The 18,926-nt window shown below is 36.6% G+C and overlaps 1 protein-coding gene across 1 annotated transcript in view; it reads left to right on the forward strand.

Annotated features, from left to right (window-relative positions):
• Positions 1–9,434: 9,434 nt before the first annotated feature.
• The window catches only part of LOC124641579 (facilitated trehalose transporter Tret1-like), a 30,760-nt gene continuing 21,268 nt past the window's right edge, over positions 9,435–18,926 (forward strand). Inside the window, exon 1 of the mRNA XM_047179717.1 lies at positions 9,435–9,649. Coding sequence (XP_047035673.1) covers positions 9,565–9,649 — 85 coding nt within the window. The 5' untranslated portion in view covers positions 9,435–9,564. The remainder of the gene's footprint in view (positions 9,650–18,926) is intronic.

The raw sequence follows: 18,926 nt of genomic DNA on the forward strand, positions 1-18,926 counted from the left end.
CCTCATTTTACGGTATCTTTTTAACACATTGTTTGCATTTTCGTCTAGACTTCAAGGTTTCTGTGCCTATGCATTACTTATACCACCTTTGTAATGGCTCACCTTGATGGCTTACAATGACCCGCAAAAGTAAATGAACCATACCTTTTTTTACCAACGGCAAAAATCATCAAATGACTCCTCCCGCTGTGGGTTAGCAGCGGTGAGGGAGTGTCAGACTTTTACTGACTAAAAACCATCGCGTCGTGTTCCGTCGCAGGCCTTTTATGTACCAGAGCCGCGGTAACTATCGAACAATTCCGCAGCCCCTACTTATTTTTATTTTTGTTAAAATTAATTGCATTACCTAGCGTACGATAAGTATAAACCAACCTTGTTATTTACAATTTGTCGTTCCTCATTCATCAGGTACGTCAAGAAATTGATCGAATGCGTTTGTTTACAGCCTTCGCAAATGGGGTAGCTTCTAGAACAGTCCAGACAGGATTGGGGGAAATTAACTTTTCTGGAAATCGATGTATTATATTTTGTATGATTCAATAATGATTAAATAATTAAATAATGATCTCTCTCTTTCCTGCTTTGTATCCCACATGGTGGTGGAGTCAGCATTCCTACTTAGTCTTCTCCACTTTGCTCCTGGCACTCCTTCAAGTCTTTCGCCACTGCGTCCCGCCTTCTGGTCTTGGGGTGGCCTCTTGATCCGTGACCGGGGATGGACTTTTTTTCTATAAAACTGGTTATTAAAGCTTAATCGAATTAAACAATTGGACGCTATTTAAAACAACTTTTATCAATTTTACCGACAACATAAACGTGAGATTTCTTAAAAAAAGTCTACTGTTTCCTCTTTCAAAAATAAACAGTTGTTTAAAGAGAACCAGTCGTTTACAATAACATATAGATAGATATATATTCGGTACTTTTTGACTATAATATGAGTCACTGTCCGTCAGCGCCTTCTTCTCAAACAATACACTGTCTTAGGCCTCTGCCTCGAATTTTGCGGGCAGCGGGGTGGCAGCGGCGGCGGCACGGGAGCGGCAGGATCTTACGCGTATATCCATATGGACCGGCCCTCGAATACAGCGGCGCGGGAGCAGGCAACGAGCGGTGCATTGGTGACCGCCCGCGCCGCCGCCGCTGCCGCCCCGCTGCCCGCAAAATTCGAGGCCGAGGCCTCAAACGTCCATAAACGGTCAGCATCAAAGTAGCTGAACGTATCAACATTTTCAAAAGTGCTTAACAAACATTATATATCAAACAGCAAAGAAAATGTATATCAAGGTTTTTGTATATCAATGCTAACAAAGTAAAGGGTGGTAATTTCTTAACAACACAAATGCCAAAATAAGCTTTTGTTCATCCTAATGTTAAAATCATCGGCAGGGATATTGAGCCCTGACCTTCACCTGCGCAGAAGCGATTTATTGGTTTATTGCTTTATGTGTAAGTACCGTGCGCAAAGCGATCCCCACTCTTCCGCCGAGAGCTCAATATCCGTGCCGATAACTATAGTAAACAGTAGATACCTACAAAAAAGTAAATAAATAATCTAGTAAGTTATCAACGAGTGACGACACGTGCTAGCAGTTTTGAAAATTTTAATTTGTTCAGCTACTTTTGATGCTAACTGTACATCTATTGCAATTCATGTACAGTCGTGACCAGCATAATATAAGTCGCACAGGAATCCCCGTTTACGATTTTCCTCACTAAGTGATAAATATGCTAATTGGGCAACTTCTAGGTGAGTAATGGCCACACGAGAGTAACAATCAGAGGTTAAGCAACGCTTGGCTCGGTCGGCTCGTGGATGGGTGACCGTCGTGATTGTTCGAAAGAGATACCGCGGCCCTGGCACATAAAAGGCCCACGACGGAACACGACGGTTTTTAGTCAGTAAGAGTCTGACACTCCCTCACCGCTGCTAACCCACAGCGGGAGGGGTCATTTGATGATTTTTGACGTCATTAAAAAAATAAAAAATAAAAATAAAATCTTTAACACTTTCAGAAAGGAAGGTTTAGTTACATTATATTATGTTGTAGTAATATAGTAGGATATTGATAGTGGGTAAGATTATTGCAGATAGGAATCCCCTGTGCGTTATCTCCAATGTTATGCTGACCCTAGGACTCACGCTTTGTTTAATTGCATTGATAACGGCTGTATTTACCCACCGATAATAATGTATTATGAGAAATCATTTTGTAAATGATTTCATACAGGTTGAGTCAAAACCAATTTATATGGTTTTATTTTAATTTACAGTATTTGTAGCACTAGGATGTTTTCGTATCTTGGGTTTGTTTACAATATTTCAATAAAAAAAACTTCAGTCCCAGAAGAATTTAGTTGTTGGGGAATCGAACCCGCTTCACGCAGCTTAGTGGGCCAGTGGCTTAAACCCCCATGGGTTGGTGCACCTGTGGCCAAGGCCCCCGATTGGGTTAATTTAATTAAAAACAATTTTAGGGGGTATCGGCCACAGGTGCTTCGATAACGGGGGGCCCAATGACCCAGCGCAGTAGCCACAGTGCTTGACATCATAAAACTTTTTTCTAAGCTAGGGGAGATGTTCCTAAAACGGGTACCCCTCCTAAAACGGGTAGGCCTTGCCATTCGAATATTATAGATCTTAGTATGAACCTGTGAGTGTAGAGTGGCACACTACCCCCCTGCCGATCACGGTCAGTCGGCTCGCGCACCTGGAGCGAGCGTGTTCGAGGTAAGACGTAAAAAAAGTTTTCTGCTGAACTTATTAAAAAAAATCGAATTATGCTAGTGCTAACTACTCAAATATGGTGTAAGATATGGTTTTCGTAGTTTTGTATTATCATTTTGCATGTTATATGCTTATTAATTGTGAATAATTAGTGGTCTCCTTGTTTACTATTTTATGGTTAAGGTAGTTGAAATTTAAAACGTGCTTTTGGGCAAAACGGGTAGGGGCATAACGGGTGACTATCCGATTTGCCCTGGAATAATTTATGATATGTATTAAGCTGACCAGTAACATAATTTATCTGACTCAAATGTAAAAAATACCTAATTTGTTTTTTTTTTTTTTGTTTTTTTAATTGGGTGAATAAATATAAAAGAAAAACTTTAAATGCTTCGTGGGATGTGGAAGTTATGAAACTGGACCGCAACCTCTTGACGAAGCTATAAGTCCACCTCATACTCCAACACCAGTAGGCCAGTATATTGAAGAACTTCCAAAACCATGCAAGACTATAACGGCAGAAACACAAATTCTTAAGGATTTTATAACACCATGCAAGACTCCATCACAAACTACAATCCTTCTTCAACCTGAGGATCATCATGTAACACCAATAAAATAAGGGGCACTTCCTCAATTGATCCCACAGAAAGCTAATCGAAGACAAAGAAAGCCACAGAGAGCTGAAGAAGAACAGGAACAGCGTGATAAAGAAATTTAAATATTTTTTCTTTGATTTTTAACAAAATTATCTGTTGGTAGCATTATAATTTCAAATGTAACATTTAATGACGAAAAAGAGTAATCTAGACTGATCAAAATAAGAGAACTGTTTAACATATTTAAGGAGACTAATTAACAATAAAGATTTCCTGGATAATAGGAGGCTAAGATATTTTTTTAAATGTTTTTAAATTCATTTATCACATATATTCATTCATTACCTGCTTTGCCCAAAGGCGTTACCCGTTTTAGGACCCCCACTAGGGCAAAGCGGGTATTTCGAAGGGGATTAGTTTTTTTGATTTTTTTCAGAATATTGAAGAAGATTACTAAGACTGTCTTATGTTTTCCAAAGTTTATTATATAAACAACCTTATGAGTACAAATACAAATCGCATGTAATGTTCTTGGTTATTTTATTTAACATCTTTCGTTAGCTTACCCGTTTTGGGAACATCTCCCCTATATCCGGCCAGACTGAAAGCCGACCCCAATACATATAGTTGGGAAAATGCTAAGAGGCTAGTCAAATGGATTTGCTGTGTATGCCAAATCTGAACTGGATCTCAAAATATTTTTAGTTACAGCACAGATTATATAATAGTTACTACGTAACAGATAAATCACTCCATACAAAAATGTCCATACCTACTGTTATAAGCACCTACAAGTTTCCCAACTACCTACAAATTCCTAGCTGCGTTATAAAATGAACCTTAAAAGCTCGAGCGCTTGATTGTTATTCCAATGCGATAGCGCACAGTTCAATGACTGCAACCGTGCCGTGGCCGTGCTTAGGGTTGCTTCTTACAATTTATTAATATTTAAGTAGGAAAACAAAGTTACGCTTATTTTAAGATAGCCTTTTTTAAAACCGAGTTTTTAAATAAAAAGTAATATCAAGAATATTTAGTTAACTATTGTATTGCCTACTACAATGGAGTATGGGTACATATTACTAAATATTACCTAATACGTAAGCATAGGTAAGTACTTAAGTAAAGCTTTCGTCAAAATCAAAGGCGGTTTCCAACTATTTTTCGAGCACAAGTGCCATACCCCATATGGTACAACTCCGTCGAGTGTTGAGTGTTGATATATACCTAAAATTGGTTACTGCGTAGCGACACGCGTAATGTTCCGAATCGCCATTAAGTTGGACCAGAATTACACCTACTTACACTCGAGATGTGCTTTGAGTTACAAAACTCACAATACAGTTCATATAACTAAGTAGGTATCTAAAGTAAAATAAGTACCTAAAGATCTCTGTTGTTAAAATCATAAAGTAGATAAGTATTAATTTATTTTTTTTAAAATAGAATTACTAGATAAGTTCATACATATAAAATGTTTCAAAATTACAATAGTCGCATATAAACCAACACAACTCAAAATAATCCATCAATTTGTGAGGTAGCTTAAAAAACCTAATAAAAACCAACAGCACAACATGCACGAAATAAAAATAATAATATTGTGTTGCGCGCGTGTGACTATTGAAAGCCCTGAGCCGCGTGGGGTTACCGGTAACCCAGCGAGCGGTAGGCATTTATCGCGCGCAAGTACGTCGAGTGACAGAGGCCTGGTTACAGTTCGGTTCAAAATTAAAATATTTTTCTTTTCTTAGAAATGCAGAACTTTGATAAAGGCCAACGACGCCTAAAATAAATGTGTTCCAGAAAACTTTAGATCTGATTCCAAGGTGGAAAAAGTTTCTTTTAGTCTATGTATATTTATACATAAATCGAAATTTTATTTCAATATTTTTTCGATTAAAATAATATACTAAAAATACAATATTCTTGAAATAACAGCAACCTGTATAATCCACTTCACATTTAAGTTAAACGTATTCTTAATCTATTTAGCAATTAAAAAGATGATGATTTTCATTATACATCGATACTGTGATTTTTTTAATGATCTATAATGATAAATATGGCCGCGTGTCATGCGCACGAGCGATTACCAATCGCGTGATTACTTGTTTGGATTATTTTAAACACTTCTTAACAACTTAAAACACATATCTAATTTAATATACTTACTACCTACTCCGGCTGTGACTGAAGATCCTTGGCAGTCGTTACGGGTAGTCAGAAGCCAGTAAATCTGACACCAGTCTTACCAAGGAGTATTGCGTTGCCCGGGTAACTGGGTTGAGGAGATCAGATAGGCAGTCGCTCCTTTTCAAACACGGGTACTCAGCTGCATCCGGTTAGACTGGAAGCCGACCCCAACATAGTTGGGAAAATGCTCTAGAGATGATGAATTTAACATACTTACTGAAACAAAAATAAGGAAATAAAAAACGTATACCTACAATACTACAATTTTTTTTTGTGCAAAAATGTGCTCGTCAGTAGAATTCAAAGTTTTCCTCCACATCGCTGTCGTCCCGGTAATGTGCCTAGAAGCACAGATGACTAAATACTTACTATGTCCAAAAGACTGGCAACTTTGGCACGTTTTATGGCAATGCTATTTCTTTAACCAAAAAATAAACGAGCCCCTTACGGCACGCGAACTGTAGACCAGTATCATCACTATTTCCTTGTAAGAGACGTTAACTGAGTAACTGGGTTGAGGAGATCAGATAGGCAGTCGCTCCTTATAAACACTGGTACTCAGCTGCATCCGGTTAGACTGGAAGCCGACCCCAACATAGCTGGGAAAATGCTCGGGAGATGATTATGAGACGATAACACTGAAGACCCATGGTTCGAGCCTCTCGACCTCAAGTATTTTGAACAACGAGATTTACGGGTGCTCGGAAGAACATTTATCACTATCAAACTATCATTACCTTCATGTCACAGTTGTTTTAATTAATTTAAGACGCCGGAAAAAGCATTTTTTGAAATCAAACGTTATTTTCAGGTCACAATTCGATTAACTAATTTAAAATTAGTATTACGAAAATATTAGTTATTTTTAGAGTTCGTCGCTGCGTCTGTAGGTAAACCTATACCTATCAGTGCCACCTAGGCTATTATATGGCCTCCGATTGACGCGAGCACAAAAAACTGTAAAAGGCTCGAAGCCTATCGGCATGATTAAATATTGACCATCGATTTCGCGGTAAAGATACAGAGGATAATAGCGCTTTCACACCATCACATCTATCGCACATGAAAAAACTAGCATACACGTAAAAATCTATAGCACACTGCAAACTTTTAGTCGGCCAATAGTTTGTTTGGGCTCATAAATCATTATGAAAATGAATGGTAGAACGCATATTACAAAGACCAGGAATTCAGCCGGTATCAGACCGAATAAAACATAAATAGGAATTAAGATTTTCTTTTAAAAATCATCTTTCGAATAGGTAGTTGTCAATTGTATACTGTCACGCGTATCGTGCGACACCACCCGTTCAAACCGAACTATGTCTCTTAAAATCCCGAGTGTAACATCATAAATAATAACGATTTTTATAATAAAAATACTTCTTACAAAACATTTTTCTTTTTCAGCTAGATATTCAATTAGTTACTAACAAATAAAAATGATGTTCATATTACTCTTATTAATTTGATAGGAGAGGAGTTCATTAAATGTTGAATAAGCTCTATTTCTGGCTATCACAAAAAATCCTATTACCTACTTAAATATTTTATTTCTTTGAAAATAAATCTTTATTTTTTTCGTTCAAAGGTGCCTTCCCGAAAGCGTTTGTCTAATTGGTTTTCGTGGAAAACAAGCAAAGCGTCTTAGAGATCGATCAAAATTAAAGCAATCGGCGAAAATATTGGCATAACAGGAGAACGAGGTAAATATTTATAGGAAGTTACTTGAAACTGAATAAACTAAGAAAAATTTTTTTTTACAGAACAATAATAACTACGAGCCACTTTTACCAACTATGTCGGGGTCGGCTTCCAGTCTAACCGTATGTAGCTGAGTACCAGTACTTTACAAGGAGCGACTGCCTATCTGACCTCCTCAACTCAGTTACCCGGGCAACCCAATACCCCTTGGTAAGACTGGTGTCAGACTTACTGGCTTCTGGCTATCCGTAACAACTGCCAAGGAGGTTCAATGAATAATAATACCTAATCGACTTCAATATTATACATACCTTTTCCTACATATGATCCGTGAGATAATAGTTCACAAAAATAAATACACCGCCTTTTTTGAAGTCGATTGAAATAAAAAAATGCCCTAATTTTCGACAAATACTAGAATCGTTTATCGGCAAAACTTTGTCTGGACACTTTTTTTTTCTGTAAGTAGACAATTCGCACGAATATAGTGTATAGGTTTCCGAACATTCTAAATACTATAGATAGATAACAGAAGGTGCACTATAAACTATAAAGTTTTTTTTCACCATAGATGGCGCTAGCACCTTGCTTAATATCGTGTTCTGTGTGTATTTTAATTACATAAAAATTTTAAAACTGATTAAAGTAGCTAAAGAATATTTTGAGACTTGCTTATGCTATTCAGCTGTTCCAAATTACAATGTAACTCTTATATATTTTATTTATGTATTATCACATGTACTTACTTGGTCATCTATCTATCTATATATTTAAAAATGAAACCCGCTTTCCGTTGTCACGACATAACATGAAAACGGCTTGACCGATTTGGCTGAAAATTAGCGGGGGAAGTAACTTAGACCCGGGAGAAGGTTTCAGGATGTTTTTGTCACCATCCGCCTCCGGGACGCGGGTGAAACCGCGGGCGAAAGCTAGTTACGGATAAAACTTAACCTAATTCGACATAGTAACTTACGATTAAGTAATATGTTTCCTTAATTTTAATTTAACTATATATCCTTACACATCCTCCGAGCCTTTTCCCAATCATGTTGGGGTCGGCTTCCAGTCTAACCGGATTCAGCTGAGTACCAGTGCTTTACAAGAAGCGACTGCCTATCTGACCTCCTCAACCCAGTTACCCGGGCAACCCGATACCCCTTGGTTAGACTGGTGTCAGACTTACTGGCTTCTGACTACCCGTAACGACTGCCAAGGATGTTCAATGACAGCCGGGACCTACAGTTTAACGTGCCATCCGAAACACAGTCAGTGGTGTCTAAGATATACTTAGAAAGTACATACAAATTTAGAAAAGTTGCATTGGTACTTGCCTGACCTGGGATCGAACCCGCGCCCTCTTACTTGAGAGGTTGGTCCTTTACCCACTAGGCCACCACGACTTTTAATATATATATATATCCTTACACATTACACAGTAAGTGGCCCTTGTGAACTCGCTCAGTGTACAGTTAACACTTAAGTTCCTAATTGTTGGAACACAATTTTACTGTCGTGTGTTATAGCGATTTTTTTGGCTCGTATCTAGTTTGTATCATAAGCAATTGACATACTTACACTGCATTATGTATTATAAGTGATGTATCTTATTTTTATATTTATTTTTCTTCTTTTCGGTAAATTCTAGTAGATACTTCATTTTATTGCCGATACTAGCCGATTTCCCGCGGTCTTACCCGCGTCCCGTGGGAACTATTGACTAGTACGGGGATAAAATATAGACTATGTTGCACTTGGGATGAGTGTAACTTTTCCAACAGAGAGGCAATTTAATTTTTCAAATTGGTCTAGTAGTTTCTGAGCCTCAACGGTACACATCATCATCATCATCGTCAGCCTATCGCAGTCCACTGCTGGACATAGGCCTCTCCTGGTGCTCGCCACTGAGATCGATTTTCGGCTTCCCGCATCCGGTACACCCAAACAAACAAAAAAATTTTTCCTCTTTGTTATATCAGTATAGATTCTTCTTATGATTTTGATAATTATTTCATGAATACTTTGTATTTATTATGTACGATGTTCACCCTCATCTGAAGTCGTTAATATAAAAGCTAGGAATAATGACAGCGCGGACAGTGCGCAGACGCAAACCGTGGTCACGCAACCGCGCGAACGTGGCGCGTTTCAAAATAGAACAACATTTTTAATTTAAAAATCGAACACGTTTATTTTATTTTTTTGTAATTCGAATTTTAAAAGTACTTTTTAAGTGTTATTATTGACTGTTTTTTTTTTTGTTTTTAAGTGTTAGTTTTTTGTGATATATTTTTTTAATATTTTTTATAGTGGTGTATAAACTTAAAAAAATACAAAATGGTGAACAAAGTGTATAAAGTTAGTTCTGCGAAAGAGGAGAAGGTTGGAAGTAAACACAATCAGATTCTTATGTCTATTGTAGGTGAGTTAATTGCGGTTTTTTTTTTCCTTTTTTATTATTATTGTCATTATTTTTTTGCACTTTATGTGACATGTTTTCTAATGTACGTAGAAATTTATAACGACGTTTATATTTTTTAATGAAGTTTTTTTGAAAAAAATATCAATAATTAAAATATCTATACTGGAAGATAAAAATACAATACAATTTTATATCGGTGGAAATTAAAAAAAAACACGCCCCTTATTTATTTACATAGATATTTACTTATTTCACAGCTATGTTTAAAATAATCGTAATAAAGGAAAATTCCATCAAACCTCATACATGCACTCAGAAAACTATAAACAAATAGAAAAGCTATCTACTTTTTAAAATATAGATAATGCATCAGGAAGCACTACCTTAATGCACCTTGGAGACATACGAGATTTCCACATTTTGTATTTTAAAATCTCTGAACTGAAATACACTATGGTATAAAAACCTGAATCCAAAAAAAACAAATGAATCCTATAAAAAAAATGTATTCCCGCCATGAGTACCGACTATCTTTGCCAAGCCCTTAACTTTTGAATAGAATAACATTTATTTCTTAGTACTTATATGGTAATTACATTCAGGTCTAATAATATAAAACAGTTTAATTTTAAAATTCAATAAGCAAAAAATATTATTTGAGAGATAAGTAAACAATATAAGTAATATGTTTCTTACCAAGAAAATACACAAATTGTCTATTTTCTCCTTAATATAAAACTAATTGTTTGACCTGAATTCATTGTTCCTATTGTGATATAATATTTAGTAACATTTATTTGTCGAGTAATTACTGAGTATAAAATCGGCCTATTTAAATATATATAACTAGCTTTTGCCCGCGGCTTCGCTCTCGTCAACTGACTTTCATAAGAACCTTCTCCTGACAATAACAAATACAACAAAAAAAGAATTAGCCAAATTGGTCTAGGCGTTGTTGAGTTATGCGCTTACCAACACATTTTGCGATTCATTTTTATATTATAGTCTTAAAAACCAGAAGCAGGTTTGTTTAACGAGGAAATTACAAGAAATAGTTTAAACATGAAAATCAACTAAGATTAGTCAAGAACGCGGCAAAATCTTATTCTGTCAAACTATAACATGTCTTGTCACAATGACGTTCGAAAAAAGAATCCTCCAAGCATAGATGAACGGCTGAATGGCGAGGTGTCTATGGTCGCTCGTCTCTGCTGCCCTCTTTGTAACTACTGGCAGCTAACACGGCCTCTCCTGACACCCTGACGTCCTCGGCAGGATCTGGGTGAGCCTGGTTGAGTCTCGGAACACCTGCACATGCAATAAGCGAGTTGGACCTGGCTCAATTTCGTCATATTTAAATCTCGATTGGTTATCGTGCTCGTCATCGTTTTTCTGTACAATGACACTTTCAGAATAAAAATTATTCGAGGACTTACAAACCTCAAACAAAGTACTAATCCATTTAAAGGAAGAAAAATAAATAACATCAACTTTAAATCAAATAACAAGTACAAAATGAATAACAGAACACTGGTATACCATCCAGTGACTCGCAAATAAATAACGTCAACTTTAAATCAAATAACAGGTACAAAATTAATAACAGAACACTGGTATACCACCCAGCGACTCGAAAATAAATAACGTCAACTTTAAATCAAATAACAGGTACAAAATTAATAACAGAACACTGGTATACCACCCAGTGTAAGTGTGTCGAGTGTAAGGCTGAAACATATTAGTTGTACACATATAAACACACAACATACAAAGAAATCATGTAAATTATTAACCTGGTTTGGAGTGTAAAGCTGAAACATATTAGTTGTAAAAAGAAATACGATTACTTTTACTTATTAGTTAAACCGTGGGTGCAAGCGTGCACTCAAGCGCAAGAAATATGTTATCAAGAACAAATACTCGATTTATATGGAAGTCATAGTCAAATCAAGTCATAGTCAAGCCAGGGGCTCAAAATATACGGAAGTCATGGTCAAGGCAAGTCATAGTCAAGCCAGTTGTTCAGACTATACGGAAGCCATAAGCCAGGGGCTCAGACTATACGGAAGCCATAAGCCAGGGGCTCAGACTATACGGAAGCCACAAGCCAGGGGCTCAGACTATACGGAAGCCATAAGCCAGAGGCTCAGACTATACGGAAGCCATAAGCCAGAGGCTCAGACTATTCGGAAGCCATAAGCCATGGGCTCAGACCATACAGAAGCCATATGCCAGAGGCTCAGACTATTCGGAAGGCATAAGCCAACAGAACCAGCAGGAGCACCAGCACAGCAGCGCTCGTGCCGCGACCAGGAGCACCGGCAGAGCAGCGCTCGTGCCGCAATCAGCAGCACCAGCACAGAAGCGCTTGGGCCACGACACGGCCGTTACACATTCTCGTGTATAAGTCTGCGAACAAGCACTTATGACATACATTTCGTTCGGCCACTTCTGACCAACAAAATCTTTCATCAAAATCTGGAAAGCTTTTCGCTCTCAAACAAATAAATTCAAGGCATAACTTTGAAACTATGTCTCAGAAATATCATTATTACTAATCATGTGTCAGCAACGCTGAAAACACAACTACCATTACGGTTTGATAAGTTACGTGTAGTTAACTTTACTTCAACTTTGCTACACAGAATACTCATAGGTGACAATACCAATAGTTGGTACATTATTACACATTTTTTCACTTAATACAGCTAAGAGCATAATTACTTCCGATGTGTAATCAAAACAATAGAACAGATCACCTGACCTCAAAGCATGATATGCCAGGTCTGCTATCCACTGGCTTTCATTACCGGAGTATGCCAAACGAGATACTGGCCGTCAGCACTCCGTACAGCATGCAAAGCTTGTACAGCAGCACAGCGCCCGGGGAGCATGAAGTGTCACAGCTTACTATGTCAAATGACACAGCACCTGGAGCGCTTACACCATCACCTCACATGGCTTAGGCTTATCCTTAATACCTGTAGTCAAAAGACAAGCAAGCAAGCATCTGGCTAAGGTAACCAAACGTTCAATTGACAGACTCTCAAGCTTTGTCATGTTACAGATTTGAACATTAGTTAACATCAAAAATTAATGCACCCAAATTACATAATCAGTAAAAGAAAATAAAAACTAAGGTCTGTAAACAGACTTTCAATTTGTAAAATGTGATTTACGCCATAGCCTTCCATTCAACAGGGTTTATTTGTTGTTTGTATCCCTTTCTTGAGCTCTCCAGGCCTTCGAGGGCAAAAATCTCAAGCCTGATGCACAATTTGAACTATTCTACTTCAATTAAAAACAAATTGAGTAAGTCAAAATCAAAACAGTGTGCATTTATATCACAAGAGCAGTAAACTTATATTTCTGTGTAGGTACTTGTTGAAACTCTCATGAGCAGAATGTTTAGAAATAAATATTATTGAGCTCATATACATAGTAAGCATGTTAGTTATCTAACTCAAGTTCTCATACACTTTCAGTATGTCTTTAACTAATAACCCAACAATATGGATTACAAGTCATGTATTACATAAAGGCTAAATAAAACCGGATCGATCTCACCATTTACATACAGGTAGGTACATTACAGGATTCTTCCCGTAACATCTGGAGCATAGTAGGAGCAAGGCATGTTGTTCACGAACACCAGAGCAATAACATAGGCAGAAACTCATTCCACCCAAAACACACGAGAGCAGCATCAGCGTACTAAGCTCGAGCAATTCTCGAGCTGCCTGCATAGCATCTTGAATCTACCAATCTATGCAACGCACTGCAACCCATTACAAAATGAAAATAGAACGGCAAAAACTTCGGTAATGGCGGATATCCTTACACCGCGTCGTACTTAATAGAAGTGCCAATGAATCTAAACTGAAATCAAAAACTTTATAGTGGGAGTGAGACTATCCCACTTCTGATCTTAAAAACCAGAAGCAGGTTTGTTTAACGAGGAAATTACAAGAAATAGTTTAAACATGAAAATCAACTAAGATTAGTCAAGAACGCGGCAAAATCTTATTCTGTCAAACTATAACATGTCTTGTCACAATGACGTTCGAAAAAAGAATCCTCCAAGCATAGATGAACGGCTGAATGGCGAGGTGTCTATGGTCGCTCGTCTCTGCTGCCCTCTTTGTAACTACTGGCAGCTAACAATAGATTAATCAAAGCTTTTACTACAATTAATGATTAACAGGAAAATGTGACTTGTTACTGTTAATATAAGTAAAATATATTATTTTTTATTTATTAAATGATCACACAAATATAATAAATATGAAAGTTTCACAGACTTTTGACACGTGCAAGATATTTTTTTTTAATAATATCTGACAACGTGTTTCTTTCACGTAGGTATTTGTATCTTTGATTTGATTTAGATAAAACTTGATGCAGATATGCGGATATTTAAAAAAAAGTAAAACATTTTACTTTTGTAAATTGCCCAGGTAACCAGTTGCCCAGGTTGAGGAGGTCAGACAGGCGCTCCTTGTAAAACATGGGACCTACTCAACCAAATCTGGTTAGATTGGAAGCACACCCCAACATAGTTGGGAAAAGGGGTCGGGAGATGATGACTTTTGTAAATTATTTCATTCCTGTTTATTTTTTTTTTTAGTAGAAAAAATAAATAAATAAATGTATTTATATTAGGTACACAGTTAAGTTTGAAATATAGGGTTGTCCACCCATATCATATTTGTAGGAGAAAAATAGCACTCTCTGGCAGTAACAGTGCAACGCATAGGTCCTGCTAGTCAGTCAGGGGCCCGATTCTCCTAAGTTAATAATGTCAAAATCGAATAGAAATCGAATCGCAATATGATCGTAATAGCAGTTTTAACCATATCGGGCATTCTGCTACTAATAAAAGACCAATCGTATTCGATTGACATTTGATTGGTGTGCGATTGGTCTGCTATTTTGGTGATTTTAGTCTATACGGTAGTTTGCTGTACAATCAATTTGCAATCGTAAATCATTTGCAGACAAAATGATTAATTATTAAATGACAGAAAAGGATAAAAACGTTTATTTCAAAGAAAAAATAGCGGATTGCCACATACGCTTCAATCGTAATCGAGTCGGGATTGGATATCAGTCGAATCGAGTCGAACGTGAATCGTATGACGCTTAAGTAAAATTAGGAGAATCGAGCCCCAGAATGTCCGACAAAAAATCGGCCCGATTATCATTCCTACAAAAAGTCTGACGCAGGCAGCGTATTTAAGGAAAACCGTCTACCAAATTGGAACAAATGTAACACGTGTTCTATTTAACAACAAAAACAAAGTAAAAGCACCTATCTATTTTTACCTTTATCAATAAGAACACTCCTGAATAAACAAACAATAAGAACATTTAATTTGTTATTTCCTGTTTTTGTTCTTATTTTTAGAAACATTTGACAGATCACGTGTGGTCATGAATCAAAAATTGTGGATGCGGTTTTTCTATTCGAATAGACACATTTAAAAACCCAATTTGGTAATGAGTTTTTAATATTTCATAATATCTATAAATATACCGAATAAACGATGACTGGACTAATTACTGTCTTTTGAAAAACCACAACTAATGATTCGTTGTTGTCAAATTTTATAACTTTACGTCTGACAGCTGTTTGACGCTATTGGAAATTGTCTACTAATAACTTCATGATAGTGTCTTAAAAATTTACTAATTAAACTAAGTAGGTACTGCGTATGTGCGACTCGTTAAATGGCTAACTTCAGATTGGTAAAGTTAAATGATGAGAACGAATGGCTTCCTAATGTTCTATCCATTCCATCTATTGTTTTTCCAAAGTTGTTTATTAGGAACTTGACATTACTTGTATGGAGCTAATGTCAAAATCCTATGCAGTATCTAGAATGTTGGGAACGCTCGTTAGCTATGTTTTCATCTATCAGAGAAAGATTTTTAGATGGTTCTTTTTAAGGAAATTAAAACAACTAAGTTGCTGTTTCAAGTTAAATCCTGTCGGTTATGTTAATTTTACAACTTAACACCAAAACTTAGTCTAAAGAAGAATTTATTTAAAATAAACTAACATATGTGTAGGTACCCCTAGTTCATTAACTTTTTCAAATTCTTGATTTTATAGTTTTTTAGTCTAGACCAAACTAATTTTTTACTAAAAAAGTTTTTAAATATAAACACTAATAAAATAAATAAAAATAACAAAACTAACGTAAACAATAAAAAATATAAAAAAGCGGTCAAGTCAAGTCGAATTTAATCACGAAGGATTCCGTACCATATCAACTAATAGGATACCTAAAGGAACCATATTTTTGTTTCTTTGTTTGTACCTTATACGCTCGAAACTTCTAAATAGATTTGAAAAATTCTTTCACTGTTGAAAAGCTGCTCTGTCACCAAGTAACATAGGCTATATTTTATCCCGGTGCGGGCAGTAGTTCCCACAGGACGCGAGTGAAACCGCAGGAAGACAGCTAGGTATCTATAAAAGCCAAATATACATGTCTGCTTTATAGGAGCCCCCTTTACTATATTCTAGTTTTCAGTACCTACTAGTTGTTATAGAGGCAACAATAATACCTACAACATCATGAAAATTGCAACTATCTTACTATTACGTTTTATAAGATAGGCACAGCCTAGTAACAGACGAACGGACGGACGGACAGACAAACAGCGAAGTTTCAGTAACAGGGTCCCGTTTTACCCTTTTTGTACGGAACCCTAAAAATTTTAGAAAAGTAGCTGTGCTTTTTTTTGGAACTCGCTTGATTTGTGACGTAGGTACCTAACTAAGAATACCACTATTGAAATAGTCACGTTTTCTCATAGAAGTAAGTTAGGTACCTACCCAACTTATCTCGTTGCCAAGTGACATTTGACGAAAAATTATAATACCTAGCTAAAACAACCTTCAGTTTTAAAAATAATACCTAATACCTACTTCTACTTTTGAATGGTATATTTTCCGTCAGGTGTGTTTGTGATAAGACTTTTAATATAACATGAAAAATAGGTATCCCGTTCAGCAACCCCTAGAAATGAAGATACCTGTGTCTCCCTTACCCTTTCTATTTAGTAACTTTATTTAGATTATATAATTATTAATTATATTCATATCCATCATCTGTGCTTAATTATAATACCATAAAAAATAATTCAAAAAATCTGTAACTTATCCAAATGTACCTAGCAAAAATGTACAAAAACAAAACATGTGTTTTCGACGACACTTCATTTAAACACTCTCCATACAACTTGCTTCTTACATCACATACTGAATTAATACAGGGAGTACACTCTCTGCCAAATTATTTAACACCACGTGCGAACACCTGACATTGTTGTCTACGTATATTATTATATACTGGCAAACAATTATAAATATCGCATTAGTTTGTATAGGTATAGGAGAAGCTAAAAATACCACTCAAATAAAGTATGTAGGTATAACAAAATGATCATGATGACATTGTCCGTTGCTTAGTAACAACCACGTGACGTTTGATGAAAGTTAAGACATGCCGCGGCCAGTGTGTGGATGGGTGATCATCCCTGACTCTAAATTACTTTAAACCGCGTCGCATGGGGCCTGCTGGACCTACAGAAAATGGCCATAACCTTAACTTTTCTCAAGAAATGAGCTACCTATGAAACATTTTGATTATTTTTAATCAAACGACGGTTCAAACAAACAATGCAAGTCATATGTAGGTGCACCCGGACAAGTGAGCAAACTTTACCACAAAATGGAAACGCTAGAAAGAAGAGCTGCAGTCCTCACGGACTGGCCACAAAAAGTGACCGATGGAGACTGATGGATGGCCTTTTTTTAACGATGGCAAAAATCATCAAATGACCTGTCCTGCTGTGGGTTAGCAGCAGTGACGGAGTGTCAGACTTTATTGACTAAAAATCCATCCTGTTCCTTCGTAGGCCTTTTATGTAGGTACCAGGGCCGCGGTAACTCCTTCGAACAATCCCGCAGCCCCGGCGGATAAGAGAGGCCTTTGCCCAGCATTGGGACAGTAAACATAAAAAAATTATATTTTTATAATATAAGAAAATAAATGAAAGACAAAGAAAATTATACATACACTTGAAAATGAAACAGATAATTATAGTAAGTTCAACTCAGTCTTGCGCGCGGCCTTATGTGTGGGTAACCCTTGTACATATACAGTGACTTTGTGTGCGTGACAAGAGGTACAGTCGGGTACAAATACAGTTATTTAGGGGTTACGGCTGTTTAAAGAAAACAGTTATTACGTAATTTATAGTTCGGCCATTCAGAGAATGCGTTCCTGACACGTCGCGATTGAACTGACGACGTAACTTTGCAATGGCGTTGCAGTTACGATAAAAATATTTTTGCTGGTTGTTTACCGTTTTAACAATTGAGGAGCATTAAAACAACATTATTATATCAATAATCAATGAATGTTATTACGTCGTCAGTTCAATCGCGACGTGTCAGGAACGCATTCTCTGAATGGCCGAACTATAATGTTTATTTATTTATAATGATTCTGAATCGCTCCTTGAAAAATCAAATGATGAATTTTGCATTTTTAGTCCACACTTTTATTTATTGTCCTCGTACCCCGAGCTAGAAAATATGTAAGAAGTATTTAATTCATCTTAGATATTTCACCTCATTTATTTCTTAGGTACTGTCAATGTCAATTTGAAAAAACGTATGAGAAAATAATGAAAAACTGTAAAATGTAATAATAAAAAGCTTTGAATGTTGTTTCATTTTTTGAAACGCTACCTGACTCCTTAAACATTTTCTCCGTGAAGAACTAGACATTTTTGTAAACGACTGTACCCATAACAAAAAGCGATAAGAACACGTCATGCTCGGACGACGTCACTGTCACACGAGCGAAAGTTGTATATTTAGAAGCCGACGCACACATAGGGCCGCGCGCAAATCTGAGTTGAACTATCTATAGTAATATGACAAATAACAGCTCTGACATAAAAATACAACATAACATTATTAGACCATGTCAACGTCTAGGGAACTGGTATATTTTCTCATAGCGATTGTGTTGCAAATTAAATAATTAGACCTGTCGTCTAGCATGATAATGTCACTCATTAACGATAAAATTACTTGAATCACACTATTCATTATATTGTGTTAACTACGCTGTAACTTGTAAGTATTTGTCTACTTACTGAGTATGCCTAAGTGACCTCGCACTCGCTTCCTGGCGAAACTAATTCTCGTACCGGGATCAAAAAATGTATAAGTTATATTACTGCCAAGTTTCAT

Source organism: Helicoverpa zea, chromosome 22, assembly GCF_022581195.2.
Source record: "Helicoverpa zea isolate HzStark_Cry1AcR chromosome 22, ilHelZeax1.1, whole genome shotgun sequence".
In the NCBI taxonomy this organism is placed as follows: Eukaryota; Metazoa; Arthropoda; class Insecta; order Lepidoptera; family Noctuidae; genus Helicoverpa; species Helicoverpa zea.